We start from the raw sequence: 21914 nt of genomic DNA on the forward strand, positions 1-21914 counted from the left end.
TATTTTTTGTAAATTTCAGTCATTTTCAGGGTCATGGGGGGCAAATGCCCCCCTGACTCTATCAAATGACGCCCCTGAGCTCTCCAAAGGATGTAGGGGCTGAACAACAATATGGGATGCTATCAGACCATTTCGGGAAACAAGTTCATTTACCCACAGACATCGATGCCCTACAATTCGACATAACCGCACCATTGCCATAACAACGTGTTGAGAAATCGCTTTTGCACCGCTTCTAAAGCTCGTACGCGTCTTTTTGAGGTGAGAAATATTAGTGTGAGTGAACGTACCATTAGAGTAAAGACTAATTTATGTTGGGACGGGGACGTGGACGACACGGCTATCTTACGGAGCACGTTGAAGAATCGTCTGATATGAGGAGCATTGATTGGCCAGTTTATCCATACAACGGAGCGGGGCGACTCCGGGGACGTGCGCTTTCTATTGTTCTACTTGCACGCCCCGTCCCAACATAAATGAGCCTTAAGACTGACAAAAAGAAATTTGAGGGCTCTCTGTCCAACTCGCATCACACAGCTGCTTCCACAAAACCGTACAGCTAGACTTGGTTTTGTGCGCCAATATTCTGATTTTACGATGGTGGAATAGAAAAACGTATTGTTCGTAACTGAGAGCAGAATAGCCCTAAGAGATCCAGATGGATGTCAGTCTACAGACGTCAAAATGAAATGTTGGCTCCATGCAATATAACCGAAACAGTGGCTTACCGAGGAATCAATAATGATTTGGGGAGTTATCTTTTAAGAAGCTTGTACTGGTCTTTTGTTCGATAGAGGTAGTGTTAATTCTCAAAGATACGTGGAAGAAGTTCTCCAAGACCACGTCATGCCTTTCGCACCGTTCATTGGTGAAAACTTTAATTAATGCATGAAAATGCACGTTGCTATACCGCAAGATTCACCAGTGAGTACCTTAATGAGGTTGGCAAGTTTTACCATAGCCGGCACGCAGTCCCGACTTAACCCAATTGAACACATTTGGGACAACCTCAAAAAACGGGTAAGAGCAAGAATACCAACTGCTAAATCCTTCAGAGAGCTCAAGACGGCTGTGGTAGAGGAGTGACACAATATCTTCCAAATCGAATATCCAGAATATCATGAATGTATTGTCCAACCGGCTCCCAGAAGTCTTAAGAGCCAGAGGTGGCAATACCTTGCATGCAAAACCTATTTGCCTAGCTTTGACAATCTACAACTATGCCCAATTTATTTATTTCTTTTTCTTTAAACAATGATGTCCTTAATAATTGAAATTGAAATTTTGTAAACGGTAAACAATAATATTATTGTTAAGATGTAATGTTAATAGACTAAGATATTTATCTATCAAGAACAAGTAGTAGTATCCTCAAAACAAATACATTGTTTTTGGTGCTTTAAATTTTGCAACTGATTTAGTAAACATCCTGTAGATAGCACATAATACTGTGCTTTGTTATAAAAGCGACCAAAACGTAATATTACACTAAAGTGATGACTTATTTTATTAACGCGATATTGATATTAACCAGTTACAGTAACAAGTTTTTAGAGTAGGTACAATAAAAATAACAATTTCTTTGTACAGAGGCCTTTAGTAAGCGTATCATTTGAAACAATCTTAGAACTGGTAATCCTCATCATCATTATCAGTTTGAGTCCATTGCTGAACATAGGCCTCCTATAAATAATTCCATTGCATCCGATCTTGAGCACCCTCTGAATCCAGTTGTGAGGGATTCGCTGGATGTCCTCCGAGGACGTTCTCGATTACGATAAGCATCGTGCATAGGTCTCCATTCTAAAATTTTCTTGGTCCATCTTTCATTTTTAAATATCGCAACATGTCCCGCCCAGTTCCATTTCAGCATTGTAATAAGTTTTAACTGTGTCTGTAAGACCAGTTTTTCTCCTAACTATTTTATTTGAAACTCTGTCCCTGAGTTATATATTGTAGCGGTTCTTACTGTAATAACTTATAATTACAAAGAAACTAGCGGTTCGTATTTATATACGACTTTATTTATATAACTGTACAGACGAATTTATTTTACAGACTCTAGCTTTTTTTTTTATTTATTAATGGCTTTGACATAGCCAATTAGCCAGAGACTCTAGCTTAAAACTAAACTTATTTACAAAATCAGTTCCTATATAAAGCCCAGCCGTTATTTCTGGAAGATTCTGCCCATCTCTAGTTATTGTAGCGACATTCACTTAATTGCTCGTGTTCCGCCCCGCTGCATCGCGTCTTATCAAGAAAGATCGATGTGGCTTTGTGTGTGTGGAGATGGGACCTGTTATACTAGGGTCGGTCAAAAGTAATCTTTTGTTACAATATTTAACATTGACCTCTACATTGCTCTGTGTGCCACTTGTATTTTATTGATTACTTTTCTGGTAAGGGTCAATGTTTCTGTTCCATACGTTCGAACTGGCAGTACACATTGATCAAAGACCTTCCATTTCAAACACATGGGAATATCTGATTTAAATACCCGCAGTTTTCCGTAAGCCCCCCATGCCAGTCCTATTCTCCAGTTTAACTCTGTTGTTTGATTACGCGCCCAGATATTTATAGGTATATATACACACTTGTTCAATTTGCGTGTCATTAGTTGAGATGCTTCTGGCCAGTATAAGGATGGTCATGCATTGTGTTTTGAAAAAGTTAATTTTTGAGGTTAATTCGTGTACAATGCTCTGAAGATCTTAAAGAACTTGCCAGGCATGAACTGGTAATAACTAGACGAAATCTTTGTTTCTTCAATTCATTTGATTTGTCGTTTGTTTAAACTGCATCAACATTTTTCTGAGATTTTCATTACCTGTTCATTTTAAGTTGCATTAGTATCTTCAAGTCACAAAATAAGCTACTTTATCTCTATCAGTTTCACCTGCAGTTTAAAGCTTACATCTTCAAATACTTCCTTCATAGATAAGGTATATATATGACTTCCTTCTTCTTGAAGTGCCTATCCGCGAAGAATGTTTTTTTATCTCGCTCTAACAAATAGGTTTTTATGGAAGGCGCTGTTACCAGATGTTATGAAGTGCACACGTGCACAGTTTTTCAGGAGATCTAGGGAAATTTTATTTTTGTGGTCCCGTGACGGTATAGTCACTTTACTTAAGGCCTCTTTGGCAATCCATCCCCTAGCCTCAAACCCTTTATTACTCGCATTTATACATTTTGAGCTACCTTCTTCCCAACAACCCCTCATACGTCACGATCCAACGAGCCGTTCTACTCCATTACAAAAAGCGCCAAAAAACGAGCAGAATGGACCTTAGATTTTTTTTTTCAAAATTTCCCTAGAATTTGTGGAAAATTTGAGTTTTTATCTCGCTTTAACACATATGCTGTTATTGAAGGCGCTGTTGTCAGATGTTGTGAAATGCCCAGTTTTTCAGGGGATCTAGGGAGGGAGTATCCTTTCCCCCTTAGTTCTGTTCTGTGAATGCGAGAATTTGGCTGGTACATGATTGGCCAGACATAAAGTATTCTTTTTGTGGAATAAGGTTTTTGTCAACATTTATTTTTATTCTGTAGACGATCACCCTCTCATATAGTTGAAAAAAGTGATAGAACAAGATGATGGATCTCTAGTTAGGTACTAAGATTCACTTGATTCTTTTCTAATTTAAGCAAAACTATGATTACTTTCAACTTTTTTCCTGATTTTACATGGTCTAAGTGCTTGATTTGTTTAGTGCCAATATCATCATCCATAACTACATTTTTTATCATATTTGATATTTAGTGATTTTGATATTTGATTTTCTATAGTGAAATTTATTGTATTTTGAAGCATAATAAGATTTTTAGATTTTTCATTTTAGGTTCTCTAAATGTTTGTTTCAAAATAACTGGTTAAAGTCAATACCATAATAACAAATGTATTAACTACGAAGATTAGAGTTCTGTGTTTTGTTATATAAAAAAACAAGTTACCAATGCCAGAATCAGTGTTGATGTAATATATATTTATTTCATAGGAAGCTACTGTTGATAATCTCTTGTTAGTGTAACCAAAATGTGATTCATAGAAAATACCGCAGGAAAAGGCAGAAAACCAAAGTTAAGTGTTATTATTTTTTGGTCGTTTGTTACCTTTACTTGTTAGCCAAGCTCTCCAAGTTGAATTTTACATAATATACCAATGTATGAAAATTGATGTAATAAACATATTTTATACATGAGTTGGTTTTCTTTACTCGGATCACTGCCCGCACTACGAGCTGTCTAGTACCTAATTATGTTTTTGCTACATCAACAATTTTTTTCTCACGAATCTAAGCCGTATAAAAATTCTGAGCACAGTGGAAGAACGAGCGGCATATTTTATGTAAGAAAAGTGCTACTGTTTACCTACTCTTAGAAAGATAGATTCTACTACTTCACTGAAATGCTTTAAAATTGACATTTTAGTATCAGGAGAGCAGAAGTCGCAGAGGGTTAGTCCATAGATAGATCTACTTGACTGAAATGTTGTAAAATCTACAGTTTTTAAAATTTTCTATCAGGAGAGCAGAAGTCGCTGAGATAGATCTACTTGACATGCTTTAAAATCGACAAATTTTAAAATTTAGTATCAGGAGAGCAGAAGTAGCAAAGTCCATAGATAGATCTACTTTTTTAAACTTTTTACTTTAGATTTTTAAAGCATTTCCTCTATCGGAAGAGCAGAATCCGCAGAGGGTTAGTCCACAGATATATCTACTTGACTGAGATGCTTTAGAAGTCGACAAATTTTAAAATTTACTATCAGGAGAGCAGAAGGCGCAAAGAGTAGTCCATAGATAGATCTACTTGACTAAAATGCTTCAAAATCGACAAATTTTAAAATTTACTACGAGCAGAGCAGAAGTTGCAGAGGGTTAGTAGTCCATAGATAGATCTACCTGACTGAAATACTTTAAAATCGACAAATTTTAAAATTTAGTATCAGGAGAGCATAAGTCGCAAGGGGTTAGTTAGACAATTTTTAAAATTTACTATCCGGAGAGCAGAAGTTGCAGATAGTTATTAAGTAGTCCAAAGATAGCTACTTGACTGAAATGCTTTAAAATCGACAAATTTTTAATTTCAGTATCAGGAGAGCAGAAGTTTCAACGGGTTAGTCCATAGACAGATCTACCTTAAAGCAAATGCTTTAAAAACCGACGATTTTTTAATTTCAATATCAAGAGAGCAGAAGTCGCAAAGGGTTAGTCCACAGATATCTACTTGACTAAAATGCTTTCAAATCGACAAATTTTAAATTTTATTATCAGGAGAGCAGACGTCGCAAAGAGTAGTCTATAGTATAGATAGATCTATACTTTACTGAAATGCTTTAAAAATCGACAAATTTTAAATTTTAGTATTAGTCCGTTCTTTAACGGTAAAATATTGCAAAACCTCTAAATTTTGAAGAACAGCTTAGATTGACATGAAATTTGGCATACACATAGCTAACAAGTCAAAGAAAAAAAGTGATATTGTGCCGATATGTGCTTTTGCCCTGGGGGTGGTTTTCACCCCCTCTTGGGGGTGAAAAAATATTCGTCCAAAGAAAGTCAGGAAATGGATAAACTAGCTAATTTTAAGTAACTTTTGATCTATAGAGTTTTTTCACTAAGTCAATACTTTTCGAGTTATTTGGCAGTGAACATGTTCATTTTTTCAACAAAATAACTACGCTCTTAGACGGTTTTTCGCAAATAACTCAAATAGTAAGTATTTTGTCGAAAAAAACATTCTGAGTAAAAATATAGCCTGTAAAAAACTTAAAAAAATGGTGTATACATCACGTCTCTACACCTACTAGTAGAAGCAGAGTTATAGCTAATGAAAAATAGGTTCATATTCGTCAAATTCCAAATGGAATACTTTAACGTGAAATAACCAAAAATGAAGCACATTTCGGGGAAAACTCATTACAACTTATTTAAAGTGTTTAAAAAAAGCTTCATTTTTGTTTTATAAAAAAAATTTCTAGCATCAAAATTAAACAAGTTACGCTCAAAATAAAGTTAGTCCCTTTTGGTTTTGGTAAAAAAATCTAGAAACCCACCCCCTAATTAGTATCTTAAATGAACTTAATCGTTACGACTTCACAAGTTTTTTGACTTGTGTATATATTGTTTATATGATCTGTAACTTTCATCGGTTCAAAGTCCTTACTATTGAAAGGGCTGTAGTTAAAAGAGGTTGAACGAGTCACTGAGCACGAATGTATGCAACTTTAGAAACACCAAATCTTAATAAATTTTTGTCTAACAGAAAAACAAAAAAATACATAATATTCAGAAAGGCAAATCTGACTTTTTTTGTTTTTCGAGATTTTTGGTATCTCTAACAATTTTTAAGTTATTTTGAAAAAAAAGCATATTTTTCAAAATTTAAATTTTTAAAAATTTTACTTTGAAACCAAATTTTTTCAAAAATAATCAATTTGAATCGATGAAACTTACAGATCATATAAACACAACATAAATAAAATAATTTGTGGAGCGGTAACGATTAATTTCATTTAAGTTGCTAATTAGGGGTTGGTCTTCCCGATTTTTTTTTTTGCAAAAACAAAAGGGACCGACATTATTTTCAGCGTAACTTGCTTAAATTTAATGCTAGAAACTTTTTGTAAAAACAGAAATAAATATTTTTTTAAACACTTAAAAAAGTTAAAATGAATTTTTCCCAAAAAGTGCTTAATTTTTTCGATATTTCACGTCGAAATATTCTATTTGAAATTTGGTGAATATGAATCTATTTTCCATTGGCTATAACTCTAGTTCTACGAGATCTAGAGACCTAACGGGTACACCATTTTTTTTACTTTTTTATAGGCTATATTTCTGTTCAGAACTTTTTTTCGACAAAATACTTACTTTTTGAGTTATTTGCGAAAAACCGTCTAAAAATGTGGTTATTTTGTTGAAAAATGAACATATTCACTCGCAAATAACTCGAAAAGTGTTGACTTGGCGAAAAAGCTCTATAGAACAAAAGTTACTTAAAATTAGTTAGTTTACCCTTTTCCGGATTTTGGACATATATTTTTTCACCCCCAAGAGGGGGTGAAAGTCACCCCCAGGGCAAAAGCACACATCAGCACAATATCACTTTTTTTCTTTGACATGTAAGTTACACGCATGCCAAATTTCATGTCAATCCAAGCGGTTCTTTAAAATTTAGAGCAAAAACCGTGAAAGAATGGACTATATCAGGAGAGCAGAAGTCGCAAAGTGTTAGTCCATAGATAGATCTACCTTAAAGAAAAATGCTTTAAAAATTACCAATTCGCTTTTTTTTTCTTCTTAGTTCTCCTTTCATTGCATCAGTTTCTTCTTCTAACAGTAATAACTGAATGGTTTTAAAGCAATTTCTAAACGTCTGTCTTGAAAGTATTGTTTAAATTATAGGTGGACTATTGGGTCAAGGACGAACATAGGCGTAACCAGGATGATCCTAAGGGGGGGGTTACAACTACCTGAAAGGGGGGGGTTACAACTACTGGAAGGTCTCTGAGGGCTATGGTGTTAAGCGTATAGAGCTCAAAGTACATCCCAATGGGGGGGGGGGTTACAACCCCCAAAACCCCCCCCTGGTTACGCCTATGAGGACGAAATAAAAAAAGAATGTGTGTGTACCTTGTACGCACGTAAGAAGTTATACTTCTATTATATGATTATAAACGAAATTAATATACTTTTTATTTATATTTTATTTAAATATTAAATTAATTTATACTTACTACTTCTCAAAAATTTTTATTAAAACAGTGCCAAAAAACACATTAAAAATGCCACAAATGATTTCTGAACATTAATTGTCGGAAAAATTTTTAACTAAATACGTATTTTCTGAAAATAAAATTATATAATAAATATACTTACAATCATAAAATGTATAAAAAAAATAAAAAAATAAAAGTTTGTATTGGGATTCGAACCAACTTACCACGCGGGTGGTATTTGCGTTGTATTGGGATTCACCCGCATTAAAACTTCGCCACAGAGACAGCTTGTCATTATGTGCGAAGATCGTCTAACTAAACAGATTAACCTTTTGACATTTTTAACTTATGTAAATCAAATTATTTTGATTTTGAATTGAAATGATTTAGAATTGAAAAAATACAACAAAACATAGAGTAAGAAGACAATATATTAGGTGAATATTAAGGTGTAAAATAAAAGTATTACATACTACTTATGTATTTTGGTAGGTTCAAGGTAGGTATCGGAGCCCGTATAACGACTAATAAATTTCGCAATCACTTGCGTCGTGCAAAGTGGCTATGTTCAAATATCATAACAAAATTTGATCAACTATTTATAAAACACTTACCAGTGAAAGATTCTTTAGCTTTGAATAAGCGAGATCTGCGGCACTCATACTAGGCACAGTTTGATGAGCTTTCACATTGGCATGCAACAATCATCTCTTCTATGTAAATAAGTCCAAAAATATAATATGAAAACTATTTAAAAAGGCAGTATAACCATTAACTAACTTTTTGTTTGTTGTTTCTCTTCCTACAAATTTTAAAACGCAACAAGCATACATTATAACCAAACCATGCACAGTCCCACAGCTGTGCCACAGCTGCCATATTGGATAATTTTTGTCATGTCATTTGAACATCCAATCAGAACAAAGTTATAATGCGCATGCGCCCGGTCGCTAGGTTTTCCCATATAAAATTTCACCGTCATTACGCCCGTAAAGAAGTATAACTTCAAAAATGAATTTATTAACGTTTCGAAGCCCAAATCGGGTTTCGTTGTCAAAATACAAAATACTATTAAAATAAAACAAACATGTTGTTGCTAAGTAAAAAAATTCTTCTAATAATTTATTTAATCTGACTCATTTATATTGGCAATTCAGACGTATATTATACATTTTAAAGTAGAAGACTTTAAAATGATATCGCCAATATTTATGAGTTGCGTTCCTGGGACGACTTTACTAAAAGATAGTTCATTCGATTACATGAAATCAATCCCAACTCAAGAATATCCGTCGCAAAAAAATCATAGTATGTGATCTGTCTTTAAAAAGACAACCAAATGCAACGATGACAGTAAAATTCTCGCGTTAGAGATTCCATAGTAAATCACGAGGGAAAACTTATTTTTAAATTCATTTTATTAAATTTTGTTAAAATTTATTTTTTAGTAAAATTGTGGCTTATTTCCCATAAAAAATACGTAATTATAAAAATGCCACAAGGAAATAGCTTCAGAACAACATGACGAAATAAAAGGCGACACATGAATTCGATTGATTTATTTAAATTATTTTTTACAAAATACCGTTAAAACATTGAAAAAAGAATTTGTGAAAATAAAATCAGCTACATAATATAGAGGAATTAATTAATTCTCGACAAGGAATCTCTATTACTATAAAACATAAAATTTACAGTTATATGAAAATATAATATAGAGATAAATAATCTTCTGCAAGAGTTAAGAGAAAATAAATAAAAGGGAATTGCACAAACTTAAGAAAATAAATAAAATAGCTGTAGATCCTTGCAATGGAAAATCCTAGTATTTTTAATACTAGCACTTTCGTATAAATAAATACAGCTTTACAAATAAACAATGTGTAAGTTGGACTTAAAACGATTATAGTTTCATTTGCTCAATGTAGAATATAGTAAAATTGAATGAGTACACACTCAAAGGGCGAACTGATTAATCCCTGACAAAAGGACAAAACTTCAATCTGTTATGAGACTGAATAGCTTATGAATGTATAGATAAAATAATACAATCGTTATTAAACAAGGCAGACCAACAACAGATGCAATTTTCATGATGGAAAAATACAGGAAAAAAGAAACAAACACTCGTATGGTATTCATGGATCTTGAGAAAGCATATGATAGAGTTCCTCGAGAGATTCTGTGGTGGGCACTCAATAAGAAAGGAGTCTCTGGTAAATATGTAAAGATTGTGAGAGATATGTATGAGTGAGTAACGACTAGTGTTAGGACATGTGTGGGAGACTGATAAATTTCATGTGAAAGTAGGATTGCACCAAGGCCCGGAGCTTAGTCCTTATTATTTATTTTCATTAATTTTGGACCAGATAACAGGGAAACTACGGGGTAACATTCCATAGTGCTTAATGTATGCTGATGATGTAGTGTTAGTGGGAAATAGTGAAAGAGACTTAGAATAAAAACTGGAACAGTGGAAACAAGCTCTGCAGGAAAAAGGTTTAGAACTTAGCAGGACGAAAACAGAGTATTTGGAATGTCCATTTAAAGATGGAGTTACTACAAATAAAATTATATCTTTGGATGGTGAAATTATTGTGAAAAGCAATAGTTGCGAGTGGTGTGTTGTGCGACAGAACAATTCCAATGAACTGAAGGGAAAATTCTATAAAACAGCTATAAGACCGGCTATGATGTACGAAACTGAATGTTGGGCAGTGAAAAAGAAAGAGAAACAACGAATGCATGTGGAGGAAATGAGAATACTTAGATGGATACGTGGAATGACAAAAAAAGATAAAATTAAAAATGAACATATTAGATGAACTGTGGAAACCAATTGACGCCAAAATGAGAGAACATAGTTTAAGATGGTTTGGTTGTTCAACCATGGTAAGATGTTCAACGTCGAGACGTTAATCACCAAAACGAAGAATTTGCTGAAGTGCAGATTCCTGGAAGGAGTAGGAGAGGAAGACCAAAGAAGACGTGGGGGGAGACGATTAGGCAGGACATGTTTTTAAAGGGCATTAATATTGATATTACCCAAGATAGAATTGGATGAAGAAATGCAATTTTAGGAAGCCGACCCCGCATAGGGATAAAGCAAAGATATTGATGACGAACAATCGTTATTAAACATTATTACATAGTGCAGTCTTGTGATCAATGAAATCTGCAGCTTCCATACTAAAACGAAAACAAGAGAACTGGAAAAATATGGAGTTTAGCATCCCTCAACCATCATCGTGTGATGCTACGTGTTCTCGATATTGCAATCTGGACACTGAACCAAGAACACAGTAATTTGAAATGTGATATTACAGGATGCTTAGAATAGTATGGGCACAGAAGATAACGGACACGGAAGTATTGCGAGAAATGGACAAATAATACGAAATAATAAACACAATTAAAATACGAAGGTTACAATATCTGGAACACGTACAAGGAGACAGCGATATGAAATGTTAAGACTGATAATACAGGGAAAGATAAGAGGCGGAAGGAGTATAGGAAGGAGAATTTCATGGTTGAAGAATTTAATAGACTAGTTTAAATACAGTTCCATAGAACCCTTCAGAGCAGCGGTAGATAAAGTAAAGATAGTGATGATGATATCCAACCTTCGATTGGGAGATGGCACTTAAAGAAAAGAACCATCGTCATTTGAAGGTAACGTGGCTGAAAACGTGGCGACTCAAACAGACATTTGAAATTTAGCTCCTGGCCAGTGGCAAGGCAGAAAAGGAAGACTCAGTAAAAATATTCTACTGTTAAATTTTTGGGAGAAGAAGGACTTAATGTGTTTAACACCTTAAAGCTAACGATGCGCACAGAAAATAGTATGATACAGTATTAGCTGAATTGGAGAAGTACTTCACATCTAAAAATAATGTGATTGGCAAGAAATTGTGAATTTGGAGATGTTCTAGATTCAATGATCAGGGATCAATAGGGATGAAAAAACTCAAACCTCCATATCCATAGACTCACTACACTAATTATCGTCGTCCTAATCTGTAAACTGCGTAACTCTATAATTCTCTGAAAATCAGTTATTACTGCCATCTGTTTGAAAAAGTCCCTACTTATCGTTTAAAAAACGACGCACGTGCATATTTTTATCAGATGACTAACTAGCGATCTCTTCGTATACAGCGTATCTCCCTTGCCGCTAATTTTAGTACGAAAAATACGTAACCCCCTAGTTTGTCATACCACACAACTGACCTATCACTGTTTCTTCTTTAAGTGCCATCTCCGCGACGAGAGTCGGCAATCATAATAGCTATTCGGATTTTGGAGACGGCTGCTCTGAAAAGTTCATTCTCTCAGGTTGCGCAGCCACGATATTCTGCGTCTCCCTATGCTTCTTTTTCCTTGAATCTTTCCTTGGATAATGAGTTGGACCAAGTTGTATCTCTCTCCACGTGTAGTATGTCCAAGATATTCCAATTTTCTGGTTTTGATTGTACATATTTAAGAATTCCATTTCTTTATTCATCTCAGAACCTCTTTGTTGGTGACGTGTGCTGTCCATGATATTTTCAGAATTCTTCTATATATCCACAACTCGAATGATTCCAGTTTTTTCATTGATGTCGCATTCAAGGTCCAAGCTTCCATTCCGTAAAACAAAGTCGAGAAAAGTAGCACCTAGCCAACCTTATCACTATCACTATCACCTATATACCTACCTATCACTGTTTAGAAAGTGATATTTTCAAGAAAAAGTTGGTGGTAAGTAATATTAAATACTTATTAAACAATATACAAATGTTAGTGATATAATATGTGTATTTACAGTATGATACAATTGATTCAAAAGATGGCATAACCCATACATCCAAAGTGAAAGTTATCTCCAACACCAAATTGTTCTATATGGTCCACATAATGTTCAGAAAAAAGTCACACCATTTTGAGCGTCTGCTTTGGGATGAAGAGGGGGGAGAAATCGGTAAATTCGTAGTTTTTTACGTTTTTCGTCAATATTTCTAAAACTACGCGGTTTAGCATGAACAACCTTCTGTACAAAAATGTTCTACATTAAATTTGAAATAAAAAAGGCCCTATGCATAATCCTTCTAAAATGAACGGTTCCAAAGTTACGGAGGTAGTATAGTATAACTGGTAAAAAAAAGGCCTAACCCAGATATCCAAAGTAAATGTTTTCCTCCAACACCAAATTATTGTTCTATATGGTCCACATATTGTTCAGTAAAAAGTTACACCATTTTGAGCGTCCGGTTTGGAGGATATGGGGGAGAAGTCGGTAAATTAGTAGTTTTTTTACGTTTTTCGTCAATATTTCGAAAACTATGCTTTAGCATAAACAATGTTCTGTACAAAAATGTTCTACATAAATGTTATTCTGAAGCTATTTCCTTGTGGCATTTTTATAATCAACTATTTTTAATGGGAAATAAGCCACAATTTTACCAAAAAAATGATTTTATTAACGTTTCGAAGCCCAAATCGGGTTTCGTTGTCAAAATACAAAAATCAGTAGTATTTTGTATTTTGACAACGAAACCCGATTTGGGCTTCGAAACGTTAATAAAACCTTTTTTTTGGTAAAATTGTGGCTTATTTCCAATTAAAAATAGTTGATTGTTCTACATGAAATTTAAAACAAAAAAGGTCCTATACATAATTGTTATAAAATCAACGGTTCCAGAGTTACGGAGGGTGAAAAGTGGAGGTTTTCGATACTTTTTATATTTTTTGGGCAATTGATGATGATTTTGGGCGGTGAGGTTGATGTTTCTTCAAGGGCTTATCATTAACATACCATCGGCCATTAAAATAGCAAATTTTATTTACAAAACACAATCCTGTTAAAGAAAATTTCTTTAGTCAGTAATAATATTATAAATTGCCAATGAAATATAAAAAGTATCGAAAACGAAAACCTCCACTTTTCACCCTCCGTAACTCTGGAACCGTTGATTTTATAACAATTGTGTATCGGGCCTTTTTTGTTTTGAATTTTATGTAGAACATAATTGTATAGAACATTGTACCGACTTCTTTCCCATCTCCCCCCTCCCCCTCAAACCGGACTCTCAAAATGGTGTAACTTTTTACTGAACAATATGTGGACCATATAAAACAATTTGGTGTTGGAGGAAAACTTTTACTTTGGATGTTTGGGTTAGGCCTTTTTTGGAACAATTATACTATACTACCTCCGTAACTTTGGAACCGTTCATTTTAGAAGGATTATGCATAGAACCTTTTTTATTTCAACTTTAATGTAGAATATTTTTGTATAGAAGTTTGTTCATGCTAAACCGCATATTTTTAGAAATATTGACGAAAAACATAAAAAACTACGAATTTACTGATTTCTCCCCCCTCCCCCCTAACCCGACGCTCAAAATGGTGTGACTTTTTTCTGAACATTATGTGGACCATATAGAACAATTTGGTGTTGGAGGATAATTTTCACTTTGGATGTCTGGGTTTGGGTCTAGTTATACCATACTATTATAAAAATTCCATTTTACCATCCTATCTTAAATGGGAGATACGTAGTATTCGCATTAGATATTTAGAGAAATAGTTTTTTATGTCTCATGTAAAATTTGGATAAATGGAGTTACGCAGTTTACAGATTAGGTCGAATTTATATTTAATAAACAGATTAAAGCAAAATTACTATATTATCCACACTGATACACTAACAATAAGAAAAATAATTCTTGCAGATAAAAATTATATCAGGAAAAATTAACAAGTTTAAAAGAATACAAAAACAAAAATATCTTTAAAAAAATATTTTTAAGTGAGATTCGTACGCTTGTCTTATCTTGATCAGCAAAACTTATAAGTGCATTTATTGGTAATGCTTGCTGCAATTGTTCATGTTCATCGTTTACTACGATGTCATTCGAGATAATTCTATTAACATATTTATTGAAATCGGACCATATACCGCAAACTTTTACATATTTCCAGAATATGTTAATAAATAGAAAAGACAAGATACAAACCTTAAACTTCAAAATCATTTTGTTTCCAATTCTTTCATTTTTTACAATAATCTATCACACCTTTTAACTAAATTAAGTTAAAAAATATATTTATAAAAAGCATCCTTAGTCAATTTGCGTTTTAACTGTAGAGATATGAAATCAAATAAAAAGATGATGATTCGAACGTAAGCTCGAATAGTGCGCAGAGTCGTGTTTGTTAAAAATCGATTCGTACATGATTCGTGTGTGCACAGTGATTCGCTCTTGAGGGTAAATTAACGAACATCAAAGGCTGCACACTAACACGAACCGACGAACAATGAATAAATCAGGCACCGAGCTAGGGGGTGTTAAAATTTTTCTTACAAACTGATGATTTATTTATTGCTCTAAAACCGGTTGAGACATGCAAATGAAATTTGGTGGGTTTTAAGAGGTGGTTATTGTGCATTTTTTGACATACAATTAAGAATCTTATGTTCACCATTGGACTTGGCATCGAGGCTTGAATCCGAACGATACTGTCAAAATACGCTCCGTATTAAAATATAAATTTAGTGTAGCAAAGTGAAAAATAAACTAATACAAATAAACTACAGTGAATTTAGACCGACGACAGTTCTTCCGATAAAAATATTTCGTCAAAATTCAGCAGATATTAATGAGTAAGCATTGCAAAAAGCACAATAACCTCTTTAAACAATTAATAAACAATAGATAGACAAAAACATCCCGATAAGAGCTGAAGTGCTGTCTAAAATAAAAGCGACGTTGCCGGCTACTGAAAAATTTCTGCAGTAAAGCCGAATCATTATTACGAAAATCCATATCTGAGTAAAACTCCAAAGTGCTGAGAAGGGTTGAAGGTCCGACAAGTGGATTGGGCGGACACCCTTACCGCGGTACAATGGAGCAGATATTAGAAAAATTAGAGAAAATGGATGAAAGAAATGTAAGAATCGGAAGTAAAATAGATAAAATGCAAGTAGACCTGAATAAATAAATTAAGAAAACGAGCAGTTGAAAGCAGATAACAAAGCAATGAGAACTAAAATCACGGAACAAGAAGTTAGAATCGAAATGCTGGAAAGACAAGCTAGAAGAAAAGCACATTAGTAAGACAACCAAATTAAAAATTTACAAGACTGCAATCAGGCCAGTGATCACCTATGGTGCAGACACGATGTGCCTAAAACAAAAAGATGAAACGAGGATAGAAATCTTAGAGAGAAAGATAATTCGACGAATAATGGGACCGGTGAGGATAAGTGTAGGCGAATTTAAAAGATTAACCAATGAAGAAATTAAAGAAGTCATCCAGGGTGAAAACATAATCAAGTTCGCGAAGGCGCAAAGGCTCAGGTGGCTGGGACACACAAAAAGAGCTAGCCCAGACTCTACGCTAAAGCGAATAACTGGTTGGAGATCAACAACAAAGAGACCAAAGGGAAGACCCAGAATAAGCCATGATGATGATGATAATGTTCACCATTGGCGCACATAAGGGTCATATTACCCGTATGCGGGCCAATGGTGAATATTACATTCCTAATTGTATATCAAAAAATGCGCCATAACTACCTCTTAAAACCCACCAAATCATATTTGCATATCTAAACCTGTTTTAGATCAATAAATAAATCGTCAGTTTGTAAGAAAAATTTTAACACCCCCTAGCTCGGTGCCTGATTTATTCATTGTTCGTCGGTTCGTGTTAGTGTGCAGCCTTTGATGTTCGTTAATTTACCCTCAAGAGCGAATCACTGTACACAAACGAATCATGTACGTATCGATTTTTAACAAACAAGACCCTGCGCACTATTCCTGCTCGAAAACGAAGCATTTGCGGACTTACGTTTATAAAGCAAACTGTCATTATTTTTTCATGCAGTATTACCCCTATATTATAAGTTTGTCATCCTTATTTAAAAACAAGGGTATTGACGAAAAACAAGGCTAGTTGTTAAAGTACCTAACTTTTTTTTTTATCCAACATAAGCGAATGAATCAAAAAACAGATTGTTGAGAAAACATGAGCCTATAGTCGGGTTTTAATTTCAGTATTTTATAAATGCTAAAATATTCCACAGGGTCACGCGAACTTTAATCACAGTTTGATTGGTACACCCGGTATACAATAACAATTTACCTGTCTAGCAACAATATTATTACAGCGATATTGTTAAAGAATAAGGCTATAACATATTAAAAAAATCATTTAATCAGACAACAGATTTAGGAAATTCGAGACATCAAAAATGACCCCTTTTTAAGGTGGTGCGTTAATTTTTCCGAGAAGTGTATATAACGGATGAATAGCACCTCAGTTATTCGTGTTACATAACCTCTTTTTAGTAATTTACCTATATGTACTTCTAAAATAATAACCCTTAACATACTATTAAGAAACCATCAATAAAGAACTTATGATTTCAAGGTAAGAATAATTTCAATATCTCTACATTTAAATTCACCCATTGACAAAATACAAATATGTACTATACAAACTGTTCGACAAATGCAAATTTACAATATTATCAAAATCTGGCCGGATAGCTCAAACGGTAGAATGTTACGGTTTTTTTAAACCTTCACAACTCATTTATATATTATGTTAAATTGAAAGATATTTAAATACTTTAAAACCCCCTGGTTACGCCTATGGTAGTTCCTATAAAACATTTGGTTCATTCGCAAAAAGGTTCTGTTCTGTTGATTTGTTTAGGAATGGTTTGAGATTCTAGAAATATGCTGTCTTTCCCTCGTTCACAGGTTGTGCATAGGTTCTTGTCACGTAACTGAATCAATCAGTGGTTCCGTGCTTGAATGGTTCGTCTGAGTTGGAACTCAGATCGAATGACATTAAGCAAAGACGGATGACATCCGGTCTGTCCATTTTGGTTTTTGTCTTGACGACAGTGCTCGGATTGCAAAATTTAAGTTGTGTTTTGCTGATCCAGATTCATCCGCCATAAAATAGGTTGGTTTTACGAAAAACCATCGTCTAAGACGAAGACGGATTTGAACCTATAAATTTTGTGTGCGGATGAATAATTTCGGTTTAGTTACTGTGACATAACCTCAGCTTGAGACACGCTGTTTTTCATCACTCGAGGCTAAGGGAAGGTCCTGGTAACAAGTAGGTATTTGACACTAAATGGTATAAATTATTCACTTTATATTTGGTACTAGTAATATTAGGTTTGTTCGTAGAACGATCAGCAACCGTTGCCAACCGCCAGACGCAAGCGCGTTCGTAGTCTACGAACTCGAACTGTTAACTGCGCAGCGCTAACTGTTAACTGCGCATGCGTCTGATGGTTGGCAACGGTTGCTGATCGATTGGATCGTACTACGAACAAACCTATAAATATAGTATGGTTACGGTATATATCTGATTCTTGCTGAACGTGGGTCCATTTCATTCATCAGGGTGTATTGTATGTGATAAGTTAGGGTCTTTTAATCTTTACAGTGTTTTATATCTAATAGTCTGAATAGTTCAAGAGTCACTACATTTTTCTAATATTTTGTTTCACTTTCTGTTTTATTTTATAGTTTATGTTAAATAAATCTTTGTAGCTATTAGGTTGTTTTAATACTCAGAATTAACCAGGTTCCCCTCGCGGAACCAGGAACCGCGAAAGCAACGGATAGTGGAGATCAGGGAGAATGTAACTAAGCCGTACTGATATTCCAAATTTAACCAAAATAGACGTACAAAATGGAAAAGCTGTTGTTCACTGAAGTTTGGAGTATACATAATATGTATACTCCAAACTTATGTTATATATTATATAACAGAAGAATGGCATATGGGAATTACACTCCGTATCCGTGCCAGATCAAAATATTAATTATCAATCTATACAAGATCAATTGGGCTGTTCAAGAATTTGCATGCAGTAAAAAAAAACAAACTGATTATTGTGGCTATCCAAATGCTTGACAACACGTTTTTGGTAGAAACTTCAAGACAAAAAATACATACAGTTGATCAGTAAAAGTATAATGAACGTAACGTGTAATAATAAAATAAAAAGTTATGGCAGAATCTTAAGAATATAAAACGCTAAAGCACTATTGTACAAAAATATCCGGAATCGTGAAGGTCACTCAGATAACAAATAAAAAATTGGTGAAAAGTGTAAACATCAATTTAAAATCCAATGTGCATCAAATTAGTGGTTTTGCGATATTGCCAGACAAAATCGTCGAATTGTTGTTTATTTAGAATATATTTAATATATTTTAATAAACATGAATATTACAAGTGGCGTGAAAAATAGGACACTAAGTGAACAATCCCGTGAAATTATACACTATGTTTTAAAATTTAGGCAGAAGGAAATTTTACTGCGAAGTAGGTAACAAAAAAAATATCGTAAAACCTTTGAAATCCGATTGATCTGACAACATCGCGTAACCATTGGCGGTTTCAGATATCTCTGTCAACTTGTACACATATCCTTGTTTTAAATGACCATCAAAGATAATATTTTACATTCCATTTACTTCGAACAGTATGCGTAATAAAAGGACATGACAAATAAAATTTTTGGTACAGAATGATTTGATAAATATTATACCTCCTACTGTATCACTTTCCAATTATATGAAAAAAGAAATTAATATTATATACAACTATTTACATCTGTAAAAATTAGGAAATATTTACAATTAGCGAAATATTATAGATTTGATTAAATCTATTCCGATATTAAATTTACCCAAATAAGTGTTGCAACGAATACCTGGATGAGCAATGAGCAAATGGACAAAATATTCCTCTTTGGCTTATCCCTATTCGATGATCCTGGCTGTATTTTATCCATAGACATAGTAAGAATAGACAAGGCATACTGAACAAACTAGCGTAACGCGCGGGCAGTCGATCGGTGGTCTATCTATGGTGGCGTTCAACGGCGAATGAGCATAAAGTGATCTATAGGATCACAAGTCGCTCCTTCACGCTGAACGATTTTTGCGTCGTGCGCTATATCGAATGAACCTCGAAATTCGAAAATGACGCATGCGTAAAAACAATAAACATGTACTTTTGGCGCAAATATTTCTCTTTCCTCTTTCCTTTTCCTCTTTTCCTCTTCAAGAATATTCTGGAATTCCATTCTAATAGTTCTTGATAAAAACCTAACAAAGGGAGGAAGTGAACCAGATTTATAAAGGTATCTATTGTATATAATGTTACCTGTTTTAAAATAAAACAGTACTACATGATCTGATATCTGATAATTAATTATTTTTCATTTAGAGTAGACAAAATTACAAAATAAAGTTTGGTTAAGGTCTTAACAGCTAAATAAAATATTTGACATTTGACAAACAAATTGGAGCAGGATATGTACCGGAATATAAAGAGCAGTTCATTCGATGTATCAGTAGCGTAAATTCATCACCCACCGCTGAACGCGCCCTATTTCTTTTTACTAAGCGATCCCTCTGATGTGACAGACAAAGATGGCTAGACCACTCAAAGGGAATATTGCCCAATGACGTGAGTACGGGCCAATGAGCGGTCCATACCTTACCTTGTCTATCCTTATTATGTCTACGATTTTATCCCAATTATCCGTGCAGTGAATGTAAATTCTGTTCTAATAAATTTTACAATGAACAGAACTGCATTAATGATTCTCATTGTAATTTCCACTTAATCATAATTTCTAAAAAATGGTTACTTTATATAAATAGGTAAAAAATATTACTTAAGTTGATCATAAAGTATGAGTTGAACTCAGGAATTAAAAGAAGAACCAAGCCAATTTTCAAGTTAGTTTTTACTACTTAAAAGTGGTGAATTAATGTGTTTATAATAGTTTTAAACGTTGGCAGTTTGGTTGATGGAAGATGACTACGCGCGCCCGCATGCGCTGTGTCTCAGAGCGCGTCATTAAAAGTTCCATATCTTGGTCAAAAATTAACACAGAAACATTCACCAAAGGTAAAAATGTTCGTTTTGAGTTGTTCTATAACTTCCATTAGCCAGATTTTCAAAGTTTATACCTTAATTTTGTTTAAATCTCTTATAAACAAATTAATTCGCAACTTTTGCAATTTTTTCTTCAACATTTTTACAGTATCACAACCAAACGACTGGCAAGTCTTGATACAATCACAAACTTAATACATTTTAAATATTTAAAAAATTAATTATTTTTGCATTAACTTGTATATTGATAGAATTAAAATATTCTGTTTACTATTCCTTTAATTATTTAAGGATAAACCAAAAAGAAATTTGGTCATTAGCTTTGCTCATCCAGAATATCCAGTTTTTGGTTTTTTGTCCTATAACAGACTTACAGTTACAGTCAAAATAATGGCTTCGTTACTTCCTCCAACTACGAACTATGATTCTAAATCTTCGTCCCTTTGGCTTGAGAAATAAGAAACTAATCCGCCGAATTCACCGGATTCTTCACCACCACCTAAAATCATCAATTATATATAAGTCTAAGGGTACGAACATGCCGAAGACACATTGATATGGGCGGTGTAGGTCGCGATCGCGCGATATCGATGCCAAAACAAACCTTCATTTTCTTGTGAGATCGCACATACCAAGGATGTGTCACCCGTTCACCCTCGCGACATATCATCGCGGTTTACAACGATGTCGATGTCAAAACAAAATAGTTTGTTTTACATCGCGATCGAGCTGCTGATCGCGTGGTAAATTAAAGTTTATTGGTGGTTTTTAAACGTGATATTCGCCGGAGATACGGCTGGTGTATTTATTCATTTCTTGTTGTAATCAGCTTGCGACAAGTTTTGGTTATATGGAAACCGCAAAGAATACTGAATGGAAGGTATCTTCGGTATGTTCTGTCCGTCATCGATGTAAACCTCGACCGCAGTCGCGACCTACACCGCGCACATCCATGTATCTCCGGCATGCTCGTACCCTAAGTAATACACGCAAGTATAGTGTAAGTAAGAAATATAATAGAACCCTTTAAGAGCATAATGTGTTTACCGACCGGATTAAATTCGGTCTGCAAAGTGGATTTGGTGTGGGTTTAGTTTGAGCAGTTTCTTACTACAGTGTAATTAAGTGTATTAGTATTTCAATTGTTTTATTGTTAAATTAATATTCCAATCAATTACAAGTGTAATAATAAAAAACTCTAAAATGCAAATAAAAAATTGTCAAAATTAATTTTAGCACATACGATATGTCCTGC

At 34.1% G+C, this 21914-nt stretch overlaps 1 protein-coding gene across 2 annotated transcripts in view; it reads right to left on the bottom strand.

The window, feature by feature from the left end:
• Positions 1-9270: 9270 nt before the first annotated feature.
• LOC114333352 (remodeling and spacing factor 1) overlaps positions 9271-21914 on the bottom strand; it is a 97043-nt gene continuing 84399 nt past the window's right edge. For both annotated transcript variants that reach the window (XM_050643378.1, XM_050643377.1), the window contains one exon: positions 9271-21158. In XM_050643378.1, coding sequence (XP_050499335.1) covers positions 21079-21158 — 80 coding nt within the window. In that variant the 3' untranslated portion in view covers positions 9271-21078. The remainder of the gene's footprint in view (positions 21159-21914) is intronic.

This window comes from Diabrotica virgifera, chromosome 2 (assembly GCF_917563875.1).
Source record: "Diabrotica virgifera virgifera chromosome 2, PGI_DIABVI_V3a".
NCBI lineage: Eukaryota > Metazoa > Arthropoda > Insecta > Coleoptera > Chrysomelidae > Diabrotica > Diabrotica virgifera.